The 20958-nt window shown below is 41.5% G+C and overlaps 1 protein-coding gene across 3 annotated transcripts; it reads left to right on the top strand.

Annotated features, from left to right (window-relative positions):
* Window positions 1–131: 131 nt before the first annotated feature.
* On the top strand, window positions 132–19647 carry DDX42 (DEAD-box helicase 42). 3 transcript variants are annotated; one of them, XM_030021447.2, is made up of 18 exons: window positions 132–250; window positions 2133–2369; window positions 3236–3386; window positions 4001–4062; window positions 5082–5118; window positions 6586–6735; window positions 7005–7109; window positions 7712–7831; window positions 8921–9097; window positions 9604–9732; window positions 10612–10711; window positions 11400–11447; window positions 12008–12105; window positions 13441–13717; window positions 14383–14609; window positions 15919–16029; window positions 16817–16918; window positions 17577–19647. In XM_030021447.2, the coding sequence occupies exons 2-18, from the start codon at window positions 2149–2151 to the stop codon at window positions 18312–18314; spliced, it is 2853 nt and encodes a 950-aa protein (XP_029877307.1). In that variant the 5' UTR covers window positions 132–250; window positions 2133–2148; the 3' UTR covers window positions 18315–19647. The 3 variants fall into 3 exon arrangements, with proteins under 3 accessions (XP_029877307.1, XP_040981104.1, XP_040981105.1); XM_041125170.1 differs by lacking the exon at window positions 132–250 and adding an exon at window positions 664–683; XM_041125171.1 differs by lacking the exons at window positions 132–250; window positions 2133–2369; window positions 3236–3386; window positions 5082–5118 and having other exon boundaries at window positions 3999–4062.
* Window positions 19648–20958: the final 1311 nt, after the last annotated feature.

Genomic DNA, 20958 nt, shown 5'->3' with positions numbered 1-20958 from the left:
CCCCAGCACCCCCTACGCGGCCCCGGGGTCTGCCAGCGAGGGCGGCCCGGAACGCTCACGCCTTGCCCGGTTCCATCGCCCTCCTCCCGCGGCGTCACCCGCTGCCAGCGCGCATGCTCCGCGGGGCGTGCTGACCTCAGCGCGTCACGCACGTACGCACGTTGGTGCGTAGGTACGTCGCGTCTCCACACCCCCCTCCCCCGCCCCGGTAACCGGGGAAGCGGCGGCCGGCGCCTGCGGTGCCCGAGGGGTGAGTGAGGGGGCGCGGGGCCGGGCTGGGCGGGACGGCGAGGGCGGGTCTTCCCCAACCGACCGGCGGCGTACCCCGCGGGAGGGAGCTGGCGGGACCGCGGCCTAGTGCGGGCCGGGGCGGCCTCGGCCTGGCCCGCACAAAGGGCCCGCCCCCGTGCCGGGGCCCCGCGGGCGGGAAGGGCCGTGAGGGGCCCCGCGCAGGGCCCGGTGTGCCGGGATTGCGCACCGCGGTGAGGGCGAGCTGCGGCTCCCTCCGCTGCGCCTGCCCTGGGGCACGGGGGGTTCTTCGTGGCGCCGGGCCCCCTGTGTGGTGGGCTCGGGGAGGGGCGGGCGGGGGGGGGGGTCCCTCCTCTCTTCAGCAACCGCCAGAAACGGGAGCAGCTAAGACATATTGCTGCGTTTCTCTCCGAGGTAGGGAATCCGTAGAAAGGGTCCGTGCCTTCGCGTTTCCTCCTTCGGAACCGCGTTAGCCTACGGTCTCACCCTGCGTTTCGTCACTGTCCTGCAGGAACCCTCTCGGTGTTCGCTCACTAGTGGGCTCCGTGGGCAAACAGAGCGAATTTTGTACTTTTGCAGCTGTGTGATAGGATAAGAGAATGATCCGGTTTGTTTTCTGGGGTGGTGGGAGGAAAAAAAAAGTCAATACGTACAGCGAGGAAGAATCCTTAAAATCAGATGTTACAGCTTAAAAGATTGTCCGCTGTGCTGTCAGTAGCAGAAGTTCAAAGTTACACCTTTCATCCGTTCGTTGTACATTTTGATCTCTTATCTGCCATGCATCTGTGGGTGTGAAAGCTGTAAGGTGTGTGCCAGTGCAGGTGGGAGAACAGGACACCGGACTCAGCTGCTACCACGGAGAACTGAACAGCAGAGTTTTCCCCAAAGTCTCCTAGTGAGATCTGGTCTAGACTTGAGAATTATTGAGCAAGTCCCAAGCTGGTAAATGTTCTGCACAGGGAGCAGTAGCAGTATTTACTCTCAGATTATTTTGAAGTTGTTTCTCTTGCCAGTGAATTCTGATCTCATTGGAGGATCCTCACTGAATGCGAGGATTTGTTTAATAAGACTTTTAGCCTTTGGGCCATCTAATTATAACGCACTTGAAAGCAGTGCGTGTTATACTGTCTTTGGCTGCCTTAAAGGTATGACTTACTTGACCATGCAGATGAAATAATTAAATTATTTGGAATGGGAAGTGTAAATCTTAGTATATCAGTTCAGCCTTCTCTTCATCTAACTTAGAAAACCAAGTTCTGGGCAGGCATCTTATGTGGAGTATTTAAAATGTGGTTTGAAAAATGTACGTTGGAGAGCATATATATGGCTAAAGATACTTTCTTAAGGAGAAGAGGGAGTTGACTTTTTGGCAGAAGAGTGCCTTGTCCCATAACGGAGTGGTGTGCTGCTTTGGGCCTGCTTTTCTAGAGATGTCTGATTTGCAGTAGTACAGTATTTACAAAGCCATGAAACACTCAAGGATGGGACTGTATGGACATGCAAAATATGTATTGAGTTGATTTTTCATCTCTTGTTCCTGCTGATGTTCAGAGTTCTGACCTTGGGTTTGTTTCTGTTGGATTGCAAAACAGACAAAACAAGCAACATCTTAAATACGCTTAAGTAGTCGCTGACGGACGTGATCTGTTTTGGAAGACAACCTCTTTGTTTTATTCTTTTTTCGAATTGTGGATACATTCATACTTACAAGAAAAGAACAAAGCCCGGATCTTTTTTGGGAAACAGATCAAACTCTTGTCAGTCACAATTCCAAGTCTCTTTATCATGACTGAAGTAATCCACTTACAAGAAAAATCATGACAATTATATATAAACTGCCTAAAGCAGAAAGGGCATTAATTTGTCTTTTGTGATTTTAACAGATATATTGAGGACATCATGAATTGGAATAAAGGTGGACCTGGTACTAAGAGAGGCTTTGGTTTTGGTGGATTTGCCATAACACCTGGAAAAAAAGAGGAGCCTAAGCTCTCTCAACAGTCTCATAGTGCTTTTGGAACAGCCGGTTCTTCTGCTGCATTTGCAAAATCGGGACCTCCTCAGCTGCCTTCTTTCTACAAAATTGGGTCAAAGCGAGCAAATTTTGATGAAGAGAATGCGTAAGTAGGGTTATTTCTTGTGTTTATCTAGCTCTAGATTTTAGTGTTTCAGAGTTGCCAAGGTCACGGGAAGTATCTGTGACATTTATGAGGTTTGGTTATTTAGAAAAGCCTGCTCAAGGATAAATACCATAACACTGCATTATGGTGTAACAGAACCCCAGTAGCTTTACAGCAATAGTATCAAGAAAAACTGAGCTAGTCACCTGCAGGTACTCCCATCCTTGCTTTGCAGCAGACTTTTGGTGTTGCCTTGGACCGATTATTTACCCTTTCTGTGGGTGTCAGCCCATCGTCTGTAAAATGAGAATGATAATACATCCTTGCCTTTAAATGTATTTAAAAGACTGAGATATGACAGCAGCCCATGGAGAGCTCTCCTCCTCTAGCTTTCCCCTCCCTAAGAACATCTCTCAGCTGAGCCTCGGTCAAGTCAGTCTCGTTCATGCTGTGGTCTGAACAAGACTTTGGCTGAGGTGGTATGTTCAGAATTGGACCCAAGCAGGATAAATTTGGGTGTCTTTTGCACAGGGAAACATTCAACTCCACATTTCTTTACTAACCCTTCTATTAGCTGCATAAATGCCCTAATAGACAGGAGGTCGGAAAAGCATCCTATAGTCATCAGCCTGGGAGAGCCACTCAAGAAGATCAGTTTCATAACATCTATTTGCCCTATCACCATTTTTAGCTTACAGTATGAATAATTGTAAATACATAAATAAATCTCAATATCTTTTCCTGTGTACATACTGACTTTTATTATCCATCTCTGCATGGAAAACTTGACTCAACTCAGAAGCTGTGAAAGACAGCATGGTGCTGAAGACTGTGTGCTGACTGGGCCGTTGTTTGTTTCTTTTCAGGTACTTTGAGGATGAAGAGGAAGATTCCAGCAATGTCGAGTTGCCATACATTCCCGCAGAAAATTCCCCCACTCGCCAGCAGTTTCATTCCAAATCAGCAGACTCTGACAGTGATGATGATCCTCTGGAGGCATTCATGGCTGAAGTGGAGGCAAGATCTGGCTCGTGAAATGTTTATTAATTTATGTGGCCATACTTCTCTCCAGTCAGGAGCAGCAAATATCACTCATGGCTTTGGCAGCTGTATTCAGAATGTCACTTAGCTTTTGTTTTTTATGTAAGGTGCTATGTTAATTAGAACTCAAAGGTGGATTAGATGGGGAGAGGGCACATATGATTTACAGTAGCTTAACTATTTAACTGTTTTGAGCATGTCAAGGCAATACAGCAAAGAGCTTTGTGTATCTCTGAATATGAAATTAAGGTTTTGTGCATTTTACACTATCTGAATTGAAATGATTTGTATTTATCATGAGCTGTTCCTTAGCTACAGTTCTGTTATTAGCTGGATTCTATGATGGTGTTTTCAGGAGGAATGCAGAGAATGTATTTTTTCAACAACATTGCTGCAAAGTTACAGTATATAAATTTCAAATGTATTAGTAGGATAATTTATTTAGCGTAATAGGATATGGAACAAGAGAAAGTTTAGTCCAAAAAGTGTTGTCTCTGTGGCATGATGGTCTAGTTACGTAGGAACATTTTTCCCTTCCATGTTTTATCATCTTGGGGTTTTTAACATGTCATAATTTTATGACCTGTTAGGATCAAGCTGCTCGAGACATGAAGAGACTTGAAGATAAAGACAAAGAAAAAAAGAATGTTAAGTAAGTTCTCTTTTATCCATGCCTTGCCTGTGTCTTGTATGGTGCTAAGAGAATTCCAATGCATTTTGTTGATGATGATTGTTCTGTAGACAATATAATATATACATAGTAAACGTCATTAACCAGCGCATGATATACCCCATGGGTAAAGTTCTGTGCAATAAAAATTGAATAATAGGAGGGAAGAATGCATGGCATCATCCTACGGTAAAATGTCACAATACTGAGAGTTATCTCACGCGAGAAGCCTTTTTAGGCCATGCAGAATGTACTACTACCACCTTCCAGATCAGCCTGAATAGTTTTTCTTCTTTCCCCATCCTTGCAGTGATCAGGATGGTTTGGTTTAAAATAACGTTTATGTGAGCAAAATAACTCAGTGGTGCTGTACCTGTAGTACTGGAGATTCTTCCAAACTTGAACTAGGTTTTAAGACATTCCCTGTAAAGCTGATATATTAGGTAGCATGTGACAGTTGGGATGCTAAATTTGGAGTTTAAAAACAGTTTACATTTTTGCAGCTTATCTATCTGTTTTGACCAAGGAAAATAATTATGTTGTTGATTCTTGATATAAATGTCAGATACATTGGTAGTACTTGCATTGCATGGGGTTGATCAGATTATACATGGTCCTGAAACAGAACACCGGATCCAAATCACCACCTGGGGAAGCTCTGAACTGGATTTGCACTTCCTGGCTCATATTCCTCTTCAGTTATGGGACTTCCGTAGCATCGAGAGCTTAGACCAGGATGATCTTTGATGTGGCTTCTACTGGGAAGACAGAGTCCTAATCTTTCAGTCTCATTAATAGAAGTAAAAAGAAGTCTTTGCAGGGTCGCTGTTATGGTTGGCACCAAATATGAAAACTCCATGGGTTGGGATTATACATGTTACTGAGTTGTTAGTGTTGTGCCTTCCACGAAATATGGAGCTCAGCACTAATCAAATGAAAGTATGGAGCTGAGTATGTGGAACACTTGCAGGGAAGTTTTTTTTCTCCGCTTGTTTTTCCAGGGGTATTCGAGATGACATTGAAGAGGAAGATGACCAAGTGAGTTCCTATGCAGTCTTTCTATCTTCTTTTTTGTTGTTGTTTTTTTTTTTTTTTTTTTTTTAACCTTCCCTCCCCAAATATATAACTACTAGGTACAAACAAAACTCCAGTGTCATGCGCAGTATCTGGACAATTCAGCAGGAAGCTCTAGTGGTTACCCTGCTGTCTCTACCCTTCTAGGTGTTTCACTAAAAAAAGAAGAATATTAGGAGACAATTTCATTCTTTTTGACGCCACTTAAGAAGATATTTTTTGGTCAGTTTGAACTGTAACTTCCTGTCTAGGTTTTTCAGTATTTGAGGGTCTCATTAAATTTGAAATTAGCAGAAGCAACTAACATGAAGCACCAGTGAGAGGCTGTTAAACTGTGGAGGCTATTTGCAGTGAAATTTCATGTCTGTTAAGGGCAAGAATCAGGCTTTTTGCTCTTTATTTCCAGAGGAGCTCCAGTTCTGATAGAGAATTATTATAAGCATCACTGTAACAGAAATAATAAACTTCATTTCAAAATGTACCTTACTACTAAGTTGTAATTAATAACTATTGTGTTACTGGTAGTAATGCAGAGCATGGAAGGGTTGTCTGGCCTCTAGGTCTTTGCTTCCAATTTGGTGAGTGTAGCTGTGCTAAAGTTTGAGCAAAGGTGACTTACACTTGGAGACAGCTGTTGTTCAAGTGTATTGTATGTATATCTATGTGACTGAGTGGTAATTGGCCATGGGAATGAAAAAGTCAGATGAGTATATACATTTACTTGCAATTGAACCTTGCTTTAAAAATCTGGTCTTAAATACTTGCTTGAAAGTCAAGTGAGACTAGTGTTTTCTCCATGAGAATGTCTTGGTCTGCTAGTGAGATTCTGTGAGATGTGTACATATTTGTGAGCTGTAAGGATGGCATGTAACAGTGACTTCTAACTTCGGCTGTGTTGAAGGCACTCTTCTGAAATAGTTTCTTTCTGCTTGCTGTTGACTCTCTCAATGAAAAATAGATATATTTTCATTTCTTAGAGTCTAGTTAGGGGAAGTGGAGAAACTATCTTTGGCATAATGTGTTTAAAAAAAATGTAAACATGTGCTTAGTAACATTACGTTCTCTGTTTAAAAACCTGCAGCATTTGTACTTTGTTGGTGTGGAAATAATAGATTCTTCTATTGTTAAAGCATAACAAGTCTTGGTAGAAGGAGTTGTTAAGCAGACATGTAAGAGAAGTTTGGTTTTTAAAAGCATTTTGTGGTCTAACTGACACTATAGATGTTTTCTTCATTTGTACTTACTGTCCTTCTTCTGGACATAACTGATGGTATTTATTAGAAGAATCAGTTCTAGTGAACATGTTTGGTTTTTTTTCCTCAATGGTGGGTGTGAAAGCAAACAGCCATCTAGCATATACGTCATTTAAACAAATGTAGTAGTATTTTTGCATCCTATTGTATGTGATTTTACTGATATGTTTTGCTGCAGGAAGCTTACTTTCGCTACATGGCTGAAAACCCCACTGCTGGTGTGGTCCAAGAAGAGGAAGAAGATAACCTGGAGTATGATAGTGATGGGAATCCAATTGCACCGTCCAAAAAAATCATTGATCCTCTTCCACCTATAGACCATTCAGAGGTAGGAAGGAAGTTTATTCCATTCCGTTCTATCTGAGGCATTCTAGAAAGCAGGAGCTAAGAAACAGAATGAAATATGCTTCCGTCCCTGTAATATTTCAGTGCTGTGATATGTAAGTCATACTAAAGATCCTTGAAATGGCTTCATACTAAATGAATGTTCTTGCAGACAGTTAAGAACTTTTGAGTAAAAGGACTCTTCCCCTCCAAAACTAAGTGTACAAAGAGAGAATCTTGAGTCCTGGACTAACTGAGTAATTACCCTTGCAGATTGAATATCCTCCATTTGAGAAAAATTTCTATGATGAGCATGAGGAGATCACCAGTCTCACCCCGCAGCAAGTGGTGGAGTTACGTCATAAGCTAAATCTCCGGGTAAGCTGGTCACAAAACTATCCTACTAGGATCTTTTTACTCCCTTTTTTTTTGGTCTGTCTTGGTAGTTTTAATGAAGACTGTCACAGGAAACTTGGGCTTTTGAATACCAAGCCTCTCAGACACCTTCAATGACTTTGATTTAAGGGAGCTTGATTTTTCCTTAGCACTTCTTGAAAGTATTCTCTGGATTTGTCAAAGTGGGCACTGAAGATTGCCAGTTGCATGGTTGCACTTGGACTAAAGAACTCTGGAGCTAGGAATTGAAACTGGAAATATTATATGCAAGAATTAGTTCTTTGCCATTTGTGACATGTTAGTATGGTGACTTTCTATGAAGGGAATTATTTGGGGAAGAAGAACAATTTTACAGGGAGGTAGTTATTATGTTTAGTAGCTCATGTTGATTGACAATTTATCTAAATTTTTATACCTGAAAGTCCTATTTACTCAACACATCTGGACTTTGCACCTAAACTTACATCCATTCCAAAGGAAAAAGCCAATTTCAGAGGCAGAGACCCTTTTTTTTTCATATTTTACAGATTGCTCTTTGTTTTTCTCTTACTGTTTGTGAACAAAGATATGTTTCTGTTTCTAAGGTCTCTGGTGCTGCTCCTCCAAGGCCTGGCAGTAGTTTTGCTCATTTTGGGTTTGATGAGCAACTTATGCATCAAATCAGGAAATCTGAGTATACCCAGCCCACTCCTATACAGTGTCAGGTGAGTGTTGTTACTTCTCTAACATCTAAAGGGAACTAGCAGAACGCATGCAAAGGTCCCTAGTCCATATGAGGCTGTATACAATTCTAGTTTCCTATATAGAGCTGTCAGGAAGAAGAATAATTTGTATTTTTCTAGGAAAATAGCTTTGATGTTTTTTAAATAGAAGTTTACCCACTTTTTTTCTTGTTCTGTAAATATATCCGTATTCTTTTCTTCATTTGTCTCTTGGTGTGAAGGGTGAGGAACATTCAAGTGACATCTCTTGCTTATAGAAATATATGAAAGGTTGGTTGGTTGGGGTTTTTTTAGAAATTGTATCAAAAATAACCATAGCAGTAGCTGAGTAGAGCCATACATGGACAACTTTATTTCTTTAAACAGCTTATGTTGAATGTCTTGTAACTAGAAGGGTTGTATGCAACAAGGCATTTTTTTCATTTCTTTTGTCAGTTAGAATAGATGCCCTGTGAGCTGGACCATTTAACTGGTCATTCCTTGGAGAGCCGTGCAAGCAAAAGGGATTCTACTGCATATGTAGATTGATTACCATAAGTAATTAAGGTTATCAGTAATGTGATTACAACCACACCACTTCAGATGCTTTTCCTGAAGTATAAAAAATGATGTGGTGCTCTGTCTAAGTGACATGTATTAGGACCTTAGTCCATACTATCTGTAAAAAACTGTGGTTGAGAGGTCTGTATAGCAACAGTAGGGATGCACCGAGAACTTCAGCACTCAGAATGGTTACAGAAAGAATAGGCTCAGAGAATTTGGTTTTAGTGTTCTTAGAGCTGGACAAGATGCGTTTGTGTGCATGTAAATATATTCTTGGGCTGGTGTACTGTGCCCAGACGTTGATTTAATATAGGACACCAGTGGTCATAACACAGTAACTGCTTCCAGCCCTTAAACCAAACTGATTCGGATCTGAACTTGGCAATAATAAAACTGTGTAAGCATCGACGTGTGTTGCTCTGAGTCTGTAATGTGCTTTCCTCATGTTGTCTGAGTTTTCATGTAGTATCTAGCACAAGAATATGCTACGGTAGGCATAATATGGGTTTAGAATCTCTTTATTTTTAGGGTGTTCCGGTTGCACTAAGTGGCAGAGATATGATTGGGATAGCTAAGACTGGAAGTGGAAAAACAGCAGCCTTCATCTGGCCAATGTTGATTCACATCATGGATCAAAAGGAGCTTGAACCGGGGGATGGTCCCATTGCAGTGATCGTCTGCCCGACCAGAGAGCTTTGCCAACAGGTAGGTGTATAGTAAGCATATATGTGCCGTAGAGTGTTCTTACAGAAGACGACAAAATTCTGGGCAGAAATTATCAGAGAACCTCAGTGAATTATTTGAAAAAAATACTCTGTACATTAGTAGCGTGCCTCCAATGTAAGCTCACAATTCTTTCCTACACCTCTTTTTGTTAAAGGATCGTGACAAATCTGAAATTGTAAACTTTTGCACAGTGCTCCCATGTTATTTCTAAGTATTAAGAATACTGTGGATGCATTGCCACAAATTATATGCGTAAAAGATAGAGCCTTCAGGTTAAATTATGGTTGGATGCCTAAATAGGTTTCTCACATTATTGGAAATTATCCACAAGTATTGAAGTCTTCAGCCCTGAGGATTTCTGAATGATTTCATTAGGTTACTAGCTGAAAAGTGGATTTCAGTAGCTGGACCATATTTCCAAGGTAGGTATATTTTCTCAGATCTGTCTAACGTGAACTGTGATGTGCTTTGTTTAAAATTCTCAGATCCATTCTGAATGTAAGCGCTTTGGTAAGGCATATAATCTGCGCTCTGTAGCTGTGTATGGAGGAGGAAGCATGTGGGAGCAAGCCAAAGCCCTCCAGGAGGGGGCAGAGATAGTTGTCTGCACACCAGTAAGTACTTGTATGCACACAGTACCATTTTTTGTTGCTTAACTGAAGCTGAGACAGATTTTTAATACCATTGGTGATGCAGAATTTTCCTCTGATCACTGAAATCTAGGTTCTTCACAGGTTATCAGATGTTGATAGCAAATATGCTTGGATTATTCTTCTCCCAAGAGAAATTGAAAGAGATTAGGTATGATCTCTAATAGAAGACAGAGTAGCAAGATCTGCTTGAATCAGTGTCAGTTGTGCGCAATACCAGCTTCTGATTGCTGAGCCTTAAATTCATGAAGAAAATTCCCAGAATGTCATGAACTTGAGTGCTGTCTTCCTGAATCAGCATAGAGCCTGTGGCAGTAATACTCAATGGTTGAAACATTGATTCAGAATGGGTATTGATGCTGAACCAGTGATTTACATGAGCACCACTGTCAACTGGCTTTGCTTATTGCAAAAACTGGTTACAAACTTGGGCAAAACTGAGCACCTAATGGTTGGAGGAAGTTTTATTGTGGCTATTTATTGGGGTACTAGGCAAGAAAACAAAATATGAAGAACTCCCTTGCCAAAAATTGTGGGATTAAGTAGCCAGTTCACATTTAAATTTTAATTCTAATGAAGAATGGGGCATTTCAGGCTCTCAGCACTGTTAAGCTTGAAAAAACAGTCCTAAAATTCAGCTTGTAAAGCATAGTTGATGAGAGTTTTAGGAATCTGTTTCTATGACTTGAATATTGACACCTAACTTCTAGACTGAAGCCTTGAGATGTTGTCTTACTCTAAGTCTCTGGTAAGTGAGGATAAACAGTTAAGTGCTTAAAGGTTGCATATATTAACATTTTTAAAAATATGTGTTAAAAACTTGGCTTTTTTTTTTTTTAATAGGGTCGCTTGATTGATCATGTGAAAAAGAAAGCTACAAACCTTCAAAGAGTCACTTACCTTGTGTTTGATGAAGCTGACAGAATGTTTGATATGGGTTTTGGTATGTAATGCGCAAAGGTCACTGTTTTGGAAAGCAGTGGTGTCCAGTTCCCAGCTTAGTAGGACTGTTTATAACCCCTGTAGCTTCATATACTTGAAAATACATTAAGGAAATACTTTATAGACAAAACTCATATTTAAAGGTCTAATATCCGTTGCTGTAAAGAGATCAGTGAAGTGCTGTTGATGTTGAAGTCCAAAAACCCTAATTTTTATCTTCAGAGTTGCTGAATAACTTTTGAGCAAGTCACTTCAGTGGTTTGATTCTGTGTGTACAAACTAGTGGTGTTTAAAGAACTTCTACTTTATTGGAAGAGGTTTGGTCATTCAGATCTGGATGATTTTGAGTTTGTGTTCAAGAGTCATAGGACATAGCAAAGATTTGACAGTACTATAATAGCACAGAGGCAGGGGGACACTTGTACAGGGTATGCACAGATTCAGCTAGGATCTTTGGTTACAGAATTTTTTTGCTGAAGGAACTGCCAAAAGTTTCTCTGTACAGCAAAGGAACTTCCATTGTGCAACAAAGAGCACCTGGAAGTCACAGTAGAATTAAATACTGAGTGAAAGGCACTCATTCACTCTATGGTTATTTGTTAAATAAAGCAATGCAGTTATATTTTGAGTTATTCTACTAAATAATGAGCATACGACATTGATTAGAACATTTTCTATCTCCTTTCCAGAATATCAGGTCAGGTCAATCGCAAGCCACGTACGTCCTGACAGACAGAGTAAGTATAAGCATGTTTCAAGATAAACTCCTGAGAGTCAAAGGAGGCAGTACAGTGGGCTACCAGTTAAGAAGCTGGAAGAGAGCTTGGATTTGCTGTTCTTGACACAGCCACACAATGAGACTTTTGCAAAAGTCCACTGGTGTTATTCTCAGTGTAGGCTGTTGGGAAGGGAGCACTTGTGAAGTGTGGGTACTTAACCACACTGTCATCAGTCTATAATCCCTTCACAGACTTTACTCAGAGAAAAGATGATTAGCTGAAATAATGTTCATATGCTTTGAGATCCTGTGTTCTAAGCTGCCATGTAAGAAAGTTCACAGCAGTGCCACATATTATCAACACCTTATTTCAGATGCCATGAAATGTGTTTCCACTTTGAGGTATTTTAATAGCGTGATTGATAATTTTCATTCAAACCAGTAAAACAGACCGCAGCTTCAGACCACTGACATCTAGTACAGTCATACAGGTCCTCATTCACAGGATCTGCGCGGTGTTTTCACAGTTCTGAAAGAAAGTTTATTTTCCAAGGAGTTAAAATACTGTTTTTCTTTTAGCCCTCTTGTTCAGTGCCACTTTCCGTAAGAAGATTGAGAAATTGGCTCGAGATATTCTGATCGACCCAATTCGAGTTGTGCAGGGAGACATTGGAGAGGTAATTCTACGTTGCTTCTGAGACAATCAGAAAAAGTATTCTGTTTCTGTTGTCTGAAATTTAAGTTAAACTGCGTAGTCATAATTTATATTTAAGAGTAAATATGTTGTGCTTAACAAAAAATAGTAAGGTTTTGGTTCTGTTTTTTATTTTATTGAGCTTTCTTTCTGCCAACAAATATTGTTGTCATGGAAGGTTTCATCAAGGAGTGAAACAACATTAATGCAGATTGACTTTTTTTTTTTTAATTAGGCTGAATCAATAGGTATATCCTTTTGTCTCAAAACTATAAAAAAATTACAACTTTTGCAATGACGGATTTGAAACAGACTGTAGTATCTTTCAGCTGGTTTATGTGGGAATGTTGATCCTGTACTTGCTTGACAGTAGCAGCTGAACTATTAGCAGACTAGGGATTTGGTGATAAGTCAGTGAAGTGGGCAGATTACATTTGCTGTGAAGAAACTTTGCTTACAATATATGAAAACTGTTGAGAAGTTTCACAAGATGCCTTCAGAACATTCTTCTTTTAACCAGTTCTCTGCATTTTTTATTTTTTTCTATCAGGAATGTGAGGTATATCTTTATAACAAAAAATTAATGGCTACCTGAAGCCCCTTCTTTGTGGGAAAATGTTTTTCCTAAACATCGCTTAAGAAAAGAAGCAGCTTTCCTAGCTCAATCACATGGTTCCTTTTCTTTGATCTAAATAATTACTCTGAGAGCATCATCCTTGAAATAATTAATATTTAAATGTGTAAAAGTTAAATCTTTCAGAGAAACTTCCAGATAGTGCTGTGAGCTCTACTGCACTTGTATTATTTGCAATACAGAGTGTATAGGGAGTCTGTTTATACCTCCACTCTTCCTGACTCCAGGGACAAGTCACAGCTCACAGGAGTACTTTCTCTGATCGCCATATGAATAACTTTTACTGATGAGCATCCTCTCTGTCTCAGACCCTGCTCTTGCACAGTCTTATTTTAGATGTTAATAGCATCTGTTGCAAGAGCATCTAAATTGCAAGTACCCATCTTTAGATCAGTAGGGTGCTAAACTGCCTCATGTCAAAGACTGCACTTTGCCTCTCAGGTTTAGTAAAGAGTGGCTCATTTAACCCCTGCCTTTTCTGCACTGTGAAAATGAAGTGGTCAGTAGTTAGACAAGAACTGAAACCTCTTTTAAAGGAGAATTTTTGTCCCCTGCTTCTCCACTTTTTATTCTCACACCTAGTTCAAATTCCTTGTTTTATTCTGCCATCTGTGTTTGCCATCCTGTCCTTGCCATCCTGTCCTTTCTGTCCTGCTTTATTGCTTTTCTTATTTCTCCCCTTAGGCAAATGAAGATGTTACTCAAATTGTGGAGATTTTCCCCTCTGGCCCTAGCAAATGGAACTGGCTGACTCGACGCCTTGTGGAGTTCACATCTTCTGGGAGCGTTCTCCTGTTTGTCACCAAGAAGGCAAATGCAGAAGAGCTGGCCAATAACCTCAAGCAGGAGGATCATAATCTGGGGCTGCTTCATGGTGACATGGACCAGAGTGAGAGGAATAAAGTAATTTCAGAATTTAAGAAAAAGGGGATCCCAATACTGGTAGCTACTGATGTGGCAGGTATGTGACATTCTAAGAAACAGCAGCTCGTACAAATTGTGGATATTAGTAAAAAGGCTAACACATTTTAGTGGAAAGCAACAAGGTTGACTTCTGTGCTTGCTGGGCACTGTGTTCCTGATGTTTTTCAGAAGTACACAGTGTTAGCAAGGGGTTTTATTTTTAAAGTCTTCTAATGACGTTTAAATTACAGTCTGACAGATACTTTTTAATATACAAAAAGAAAATAAGCTGTTTCTTAAGGAAGTAACTGCTATTCATTAATCAGCTGACATATTATGCATGCTTAAATGAAGAGGAGATGGACACACTTGAAGCCTTCTTTAGAACAGCTTTTGTACCCAGATGCTTAGCTGAACAAAGAGTGAATTTCAGTGTCCTTTAATAAAGGCCTCTCTCTTCCCTGGAGAAGCAGTCATTTAAAGAGACCTCTTCCATCTCCAATCCTGTGAACTTGGGGATTGGTGTAACTTATACTACTGTTAGAGAAGATATTGCTACTCTTAAGAGTTTTAGCCTATGAAGGGTGTTTTAACTGGAGTGTGTTCCTGTGGAAACTCCTTTTGTATGCTGGAGCAGAATGAAGTGATAAACTGGTATGAATGGGATTGCTTTGAGTTAGTTTGGGATTATCACACTTACTGCTATGTTGCTCTTTATTACAGCTCGTGGGTTAGATATTCCTTCCATTAAGACTGTCATCAATTATGATGTGGCTCGGGACATAGATACGCACACCCATAGAATTGGTCGTACTGGCAGAGCAGGCGAGAAGGGAGTTGCCTACACTCTGCTGACTCCCAAAGACAGTAACTTTGCTGGTGATCTTGTCAGAAATCTGGAAGGCGCTAATCAACATGTTTCCAAAGAGCTGTTGGATCTAGCAATGCAGGTACGAACAAGCAAAACTCCTTGAGTAGAGGAAGGTTCCTTCCATGATTAGCACAAAATCAGGAGCCTCGGTGACTTGTTTCTGGCTCTATCGTGTTAGGAGTGACCTTTTGCGATCTATACTATTTTTAAGGAGGCTTTCTAGTGTTTTTAATGGCCTTTGAAAGAATCCATGAAAAGATGAAGATTTTGTAACACTGTATGTAATCTATTTTGGGGTCAGGCACTGCCTAGGAAATTAGGAGCTGTAATCTGGCTGATGCCAGCAAAGCACTCCAGCTCCACTATCTCATTACAATCAGATTTTCAATATGCATTTATGGCAGGCACCTGGGAAATGCAGCTTAGTTAAAAGCTAAACTAGAAAATAATTACAAGGACATTTACTCTGTGAAGCGGTTGTTCCTTTATCATTATACCTGCTTGGCAGTGCTGTCTGGCAGGCTTGCTATATATAGGTATGACGGATAGCTGAAGCAATTGTGCTTATGCCACTGTACTCATCAGCTCTTTAAGTTCTTGTCTTTTGCTGCCCATGTAGCTGCGAGAGAGCAAAGGCATTTTGGTAATTCCCAAATTCAGAGATGGATTAGCGTGCTTGTGGCTTCATTGCCAAGCAGCTTGGACACTCGCTGCTAGAAGTAAGTGTTTTTTCTGAGGTACAGAGGCAGCATTTTCAGAAGGGACAAAATTTGAGGCAGAGCACCACAGGCTGCCTTTGAGAGGAGAATATAGAAGCTGAATGGCTTGGCTTACTGGCTTCTTCAGATTTGAAGAAACTATAGGGCATAAAAGAGGTGCAGCCAACCATTATTTAATAACCTGGTAACAGGAGGTCTGGTTGGTCTATCCTTGCCTGGCCACTGCTTGTTGCAGGAAATTTTGCTGACAGAACCTCATTTCTCCTTAGCCAGGCAGTGGGCTAAATCAATAAAACCCAAGTATGAGCAAGTGCAGAGCTCCCAAGTGAATGGCATCAGCAATTGCACTTATTCCCGGCTTTATTAGAATGCAAACCCCTAAAAGTTTAACATGGATGAAAGTTCAGGACATAAAATTAGTTTTCGTAAAAAGCATTTGTAACAAAAAGCTTCAGACCCACATGACAGAACTGTCTACAGCTTACTTTCAAAGTGCTGTAATCTGTCACATCCCATCCCCTTGCAACAGCTGTGTTGTGGAATGGGAAACAGTGTATTTGTATTTTTCTTTTGAAATGCTCAAAATCCTTCTTTTCTGAGCCTCATTACATGCATTTATGAAGCTTCTTATTCCCTGTGTTGAGAAGCATTTGTCCTTCTTTTGTACAGAATCCGTGGTTCCGGAAATCACGTTTCAAAGGAGGAAAAGGCAAGAAGCTGAACATTGGTGGTGGTGGCTTAGGATACCGTGAACGTCCTGGTCTGGGATCAGAAAATTCTGTAAGTAGAGATGCTAAAGAAGTTGTTTACAGATTCTTGGAACTTTTAAACTTAGTATTGACTACTTTTTAATTTTAAAAGATCTTCTTAGTACTGGAGTATAGCCTCTGCTTTCAAAGGTTTTCATAGCTCAGAATCTTTCAGAGTTAGTATCAGAAATATCTCAGGTGAAGCTGTCCTGTGCCGTTACCCTCTTGTCAAGAGCTGCCCTATTTAGGGCCAGAGTGATCCAGAAGGTTTGGAGATTCTTCCTGAAATAGACTGTCAATGCAAAATAAATGCTAATAAATTACTTGAAAAGCCATTTCCAGGCTGATTCTTGGCAGCAAAAAATCTTGCAGCATTGGGAAGACTTACTAAGGTATGACCATGCTAGGAAAACAGCTCGTTGCCAATGTGTATGGGGACAGAATTTAACTGTAGGCATGTTGAAAACACATCATGTTCAGCATCTTTCCAAAAGTCACAACTAAAGTCTTGTTTACACTTTGTCTTGGCTATGACCACTGTGAAAATCTCCATTTGATTGCATTCTGCTTTTGCTTGTACTGTAAGGAGCTGGGAAATGTGGTTATACTGTTGACTAGTGAGTTACTAAGACTTAATGCATCTTTACTTTTCTGTCATCCTCAAGGGCAAACTGTTCTGCTCAGTGGTCTCCAGAAGTTTGTCATCCTTAGTAGATGTATTTCCTGAGTGCAGGGTCAAGATAAATTCTAAGAATGGTTGAATCGATAGTGTCTGTGTGGGATAAATCTCTCCAGTTGTCCTTTGTCTTTTTGCGTAGGACCGTGGAAACAACAACAGTGTGATGAGTAACTATGAGGCATACAAGCCATCCACTGGGGCAATGGGAGACAGACTTACAGCAATGAAAGCAGCTTTTCAGGTTGGTTCGATCACTTGTACTCCAAGTTATAACTCAAGAGGAAAGGACGTAACATGGAAAAATTATTTTACTACTTGATGATTCAAAACAATTTCTTTTTTCTCCCCTGAAAATGCAGAAACCCTGTTGATTTCAGGGAAGTTGAGGTTGATAGTGGCGGCCATGTCTCATCCACTTGGAGCATGCACTCAGCATTGCAGTCCAAACTGGTAGAATTAGTATGCAGGCTGGACTGAACATGTTTGCACAAAGTTAATTTGCCAGACTTATTTTGTTTTCTGCTGCCTCTTTGCTCTCTTTCCCTTCCGGATTCTGCTCCTAGGCTTGATCCTATTTAGGTTGCTTAGCAGCAATGGTGTAATTGCAATCGAAAGAAACAGGGCACAGAGAAACCCTTTCTTTTCAGTGTAAAAATTAACCCCACAATATAGGAGTTCCCTTGTTTCTGTGGTCTGGTACCAGATGTCCGTTACTAATTCTGTGTTCGTAAGCACAGCAGGAATGTAGTCACTCCAAGACTGACTTTTTATAGGAACTCTTTTTCCTAGGGGCTCCCCAGAATTCAAGACAGGCTTGTGTATGCATGATGACTGCATGTTTTGTGGTGCACTGTAGAAGCAAACATGCTCTCTTTTTTCTTTCTGTCTCTTTCCGGCAGTCCCAGTATAAGAGCCACTTTGTTGCTGCAAGCTTAAATAATCAAAAGACTGGTAGCTCTGCTGCTGGTGCTAGTGGCTGGACCAGCGCTGGGAGCTTGAACTCAGTACCGACGAGTTCAGCACAGCAAAATGCTGCAAATCCTGACAGCCCCATTGCAGCCACCGCAGCAGCAAAGGGTGTTCCAGGTTTCACCAGCACAGGGAATTTGAGTAGCGTTCCCACCTTTCCAAGTGTCGGAGTACAGGGCTTCAACAACACTAATGCCAGCACCAACAATCGAGAAGGCAGCAGCAGCACCGGTGTTGCCACTGCTGCCAGCGGTGGTGGCGGCAGCAGCAGCGGTGGTGGTGGTGGCGGTGGTGGTGGCAGCATTGTCAGAGAACGATACAACGACAACCGGAACAGTCGCCACAATGAGGTCCCACGCCGTGGAGAGGGTGGTGGTCGCTACAATGATGTGCAACGCCATGGAGAAGGAGGCGGTCGCCACAGTGACGTTTACCGCCATGGAGAGGGCCGACATGGCGACAACCATCGCCACGGTGAAAGCCGGCACTTCGCTGATGTAGGCAGTGGCAATCGCAATAACGGTGATAGCAGGAATAGCAACGAAGGTAGGAACAACGAGAACAGGAATGGTGAGAACAGGAAGGATGCCAACAGCCGAGACAACAAGACAGATGGTTTTGCTGTCCCAGAGCCCCCAAAACGTAAGAAGAGCCGGTGGGACAGTTAAAAGCTGGTGTTTCACAGCCTGGAATCTCTGCAGGTAGTGTTGTCTTTTTCCAGAGGATTTCTTGGGGTTTTTGGTAACTGGTTGTTGAGCAGCTGGGGGAGGAGAAGGAAACCATGAAAACTCCCCATTGCAAGTCTGGGCCGGTACATCTGCAGACAGATTCACTTTAATGATGTGTACACACAATGCTTAGTCAAAGAGGAATCATTTTGATAAAGCTCCCTGGGTTCTGCTTTTAAACATTCAGTGCTCAAGTGACTCTCTGCTGGATTTAAAGAGATCTTCTTGACAAGAAAGAAGCTGTTTCACATCCTTGGAACGTTAAGAAACTGTTGTCCATAGAAGTATAAAGTAGTCTTTTCTTAACCAGCGTTCACATTTAAAAAGACAGTCCATCTAGAGATGCTCAGGACCCACCTGTTAAACATTAATCTTTCAGCAATTTGTTCAGTATGGTGAGTTCTTCCCTAATCTCTTCTTTTCGCATATTCTGTTATCCCCAAATAATTTGGCCTCCAGGTTGCCCCGTACATCTCTCCCCATCCACCAAGAATGTATCAATTTGCATTGCTGAAGGTGGGATGAAGCAAGTTGATTTTTCTTTCCTTTTTTTTTTTTTTTTTTTTTTTTTTTTTTAATGAAGCTGTTCCAAGGGATCCTTCTCCAGCCCGCTAACCACAAATTCACATGTAGTGTAGGATGGACTCCCTGGCTTGTTTGTTGTCAGTACATCAATCCCAATCCCATTGCCCAGGTATTTTTTCTTTTAAAGAACCTCTTCTTTCCTAATAACCTTCATTTTGGTGGAAGCCTGCATAGCAAACTTGTTTCTCTGCTGTGCCTATGCACCCTCTGTTATGAGAGGGTTGAGTGCTTTCTTCGAATTAAAAAAAAAAAGGGAAAAAAATGTAGATACGCCACAACAATCAGAGGCTGGTGCCCCCCGTGAAGCGTAGCTAAATGAAGAGGCTTCATTCACAAATTCAGGGACCTGCTGCTCAGAAGCCTTTAGGGAGAACCTGAAAAGCAATTGATGAAGTGGAACAGCTCAAATATTGCCCCATATTGGACACATGTAGTTAAAACTGTAAAATGTTGCTTGACTGTTTTTAACTCGTGTGTACTATCCGTTTTTTAACTTTTTTTTTTTTTTGCGCCATAAAGGTAAGGAAGAACTCTTTTGTTGAAACATGTCAGCACCCACCTCTGTCTTGTTTCTACTGAAAGAAGTATCAGAAACTGTCAGGTTTTTGTGACATTGTGATGTTTTCTTTATCAGCTGTGCATTTACTTTCTGCTTGCTCTAGTAAATGTTTTATTACTGGGACAAAAATATCTAGCATGTGCTTTTTATTCTCCACTTCTTCCTTTGGCTCTTCTGGCATTTAGATGGAGATTTGACTGACTGGAGATTTGACTGCATCCTGTTCTTTCACCAGAAGCTGTGGATTGTAGTTGATAAAAGACTTCCTGTGGTTTTTACTGGTATCTTTCACCTCAAACTGTTTTGCAAACCCTATTTTAGCTTGAAAGCTTCCTGGGGAATAGATTTTTCTCTGTTTTACAAGTGGGAAGGATACAGCCCAGGACACGTTGCTCATCCCAGCCTTTCCATGGGGTCATTGGTTGACCTGGAAAGAGAATTCAGCAACAGTCTTGTGATCTGACTTGCATGTGTACTGGTTTCAGTTAAGACACCAACTTGATTATTTGGGCCTCCTCACTAACTAGCTCTAATCTGTATTGTTTTTTCAAGAATAGCTTCCACTTGCACACTCTCATCACAGTCTGTGCAGAAACCTCACTGCACTGGTTTGAGCTCTGCATATTTAGTATTAAGACAAGTATGTTCCAGGGCAGATGTGGCAGGGGTTTAGAAGCTGTTGCATTCCCCTTTCCTTATCACACTTAAGGTTTATCACTCTGCACAATTAAAGATTTGAGTTTCAAAACACAGAAAAATAAAAATAGCTCCATAGTCTAAAGCTGCCCTCTGCTCCCTCCCTTCCTGGATCTCAGCTCGCTGCTGCTGGGAACTGACCCTGTATGTGGCATATGCCTGGGTCTCTTCCCTTCTTTTTAACACATCCCTCTGCTGTTTGATAGGATTACTGAAATTCCTCACCCCTCTCTTAGCTACCAGGAGCCTCTTGAGACTTGATGAGTAAATATTGATCGCTGACAGAGGGCTATAAATGTCGGTTCACAGGTCCATGTTAGGTACATAAGAGGGTTGGTTCCATCTCCACAGAACAAGGTAGCAGTGTGAGCAGCATGCCAACTACCCTGAAAGAGAGAATCTCTCTCCTTGCAGTGGCACGCTGTGCTGCTTGCTTCTAAAGAGACCAGCACGCAACTCGCAGCTGAGCAAATCAATTACAGGAAGCTCAGGTTTGTTTGTAAAGGGCAATCCTCAGATTCTGCTCCTGCCTCTGTGCCTGCGCATCAGTCACCCCCTCTGCCTCTCGTCCCCCGGAGCGGGGCAAACACTGCCACCACCCAGCTGTGCCTCTTCCACGTCGTACAGCACTTGTTTTCTTGGGTGGGAGGTGGTGCAGATGTGCCTGACTCTGCACCATCTTCTGGACCATTTAAAGACTATGAATCCTGGAGCCCTTCCCTTCCCTAATGCACCTCCTGGCCT

The sequence above is a fragment of the Aquila chrysaetos genome, chromosome 8 (genome assembly GCF_900496995.4).
Source record: "Aquila chrysaetos chrysaetos chromosome 8, bAquChr1.4, whole genome shotgun sequence".
In the NCBI taxonomy this organism is placed as follows: Eukaryota; Metazoa; Chordata; class Aves; order Accipitriformes; family Accipitridae; genus Aquila; species Aquila chrysaetos.
The sequence above is the reverse complement of the archived record's forward strand: the minus strand, read 5'-3'. Positions and strand labels throughout refer to the sequence as shown.

Bases quoted from the DNA above. Each gene is read 5' to 3' on its own strand.
- DDX42 (XM_030021447.2), top strand. From the start codon at position 2,149: ATGAATTGGAATAAAGGTGGACCTGGTACTAAGAGAGGCTTTGGTTTT. The intron at 9,098-9,603 runs GTAGGTGTATAG...TAAAATTCTCAG, and splicing joins CCAGAGAGCTTTGCCAACAG to ATCCATTCTGAATGTAAGCG. The intron at 11,448-12,007 runs GTAAGTATAAGC...TTTTTCTTTTAG, and splicing joins CGTACGTCCTGACAGACAGA to CCCTCTTGTTCAGTGCCACT.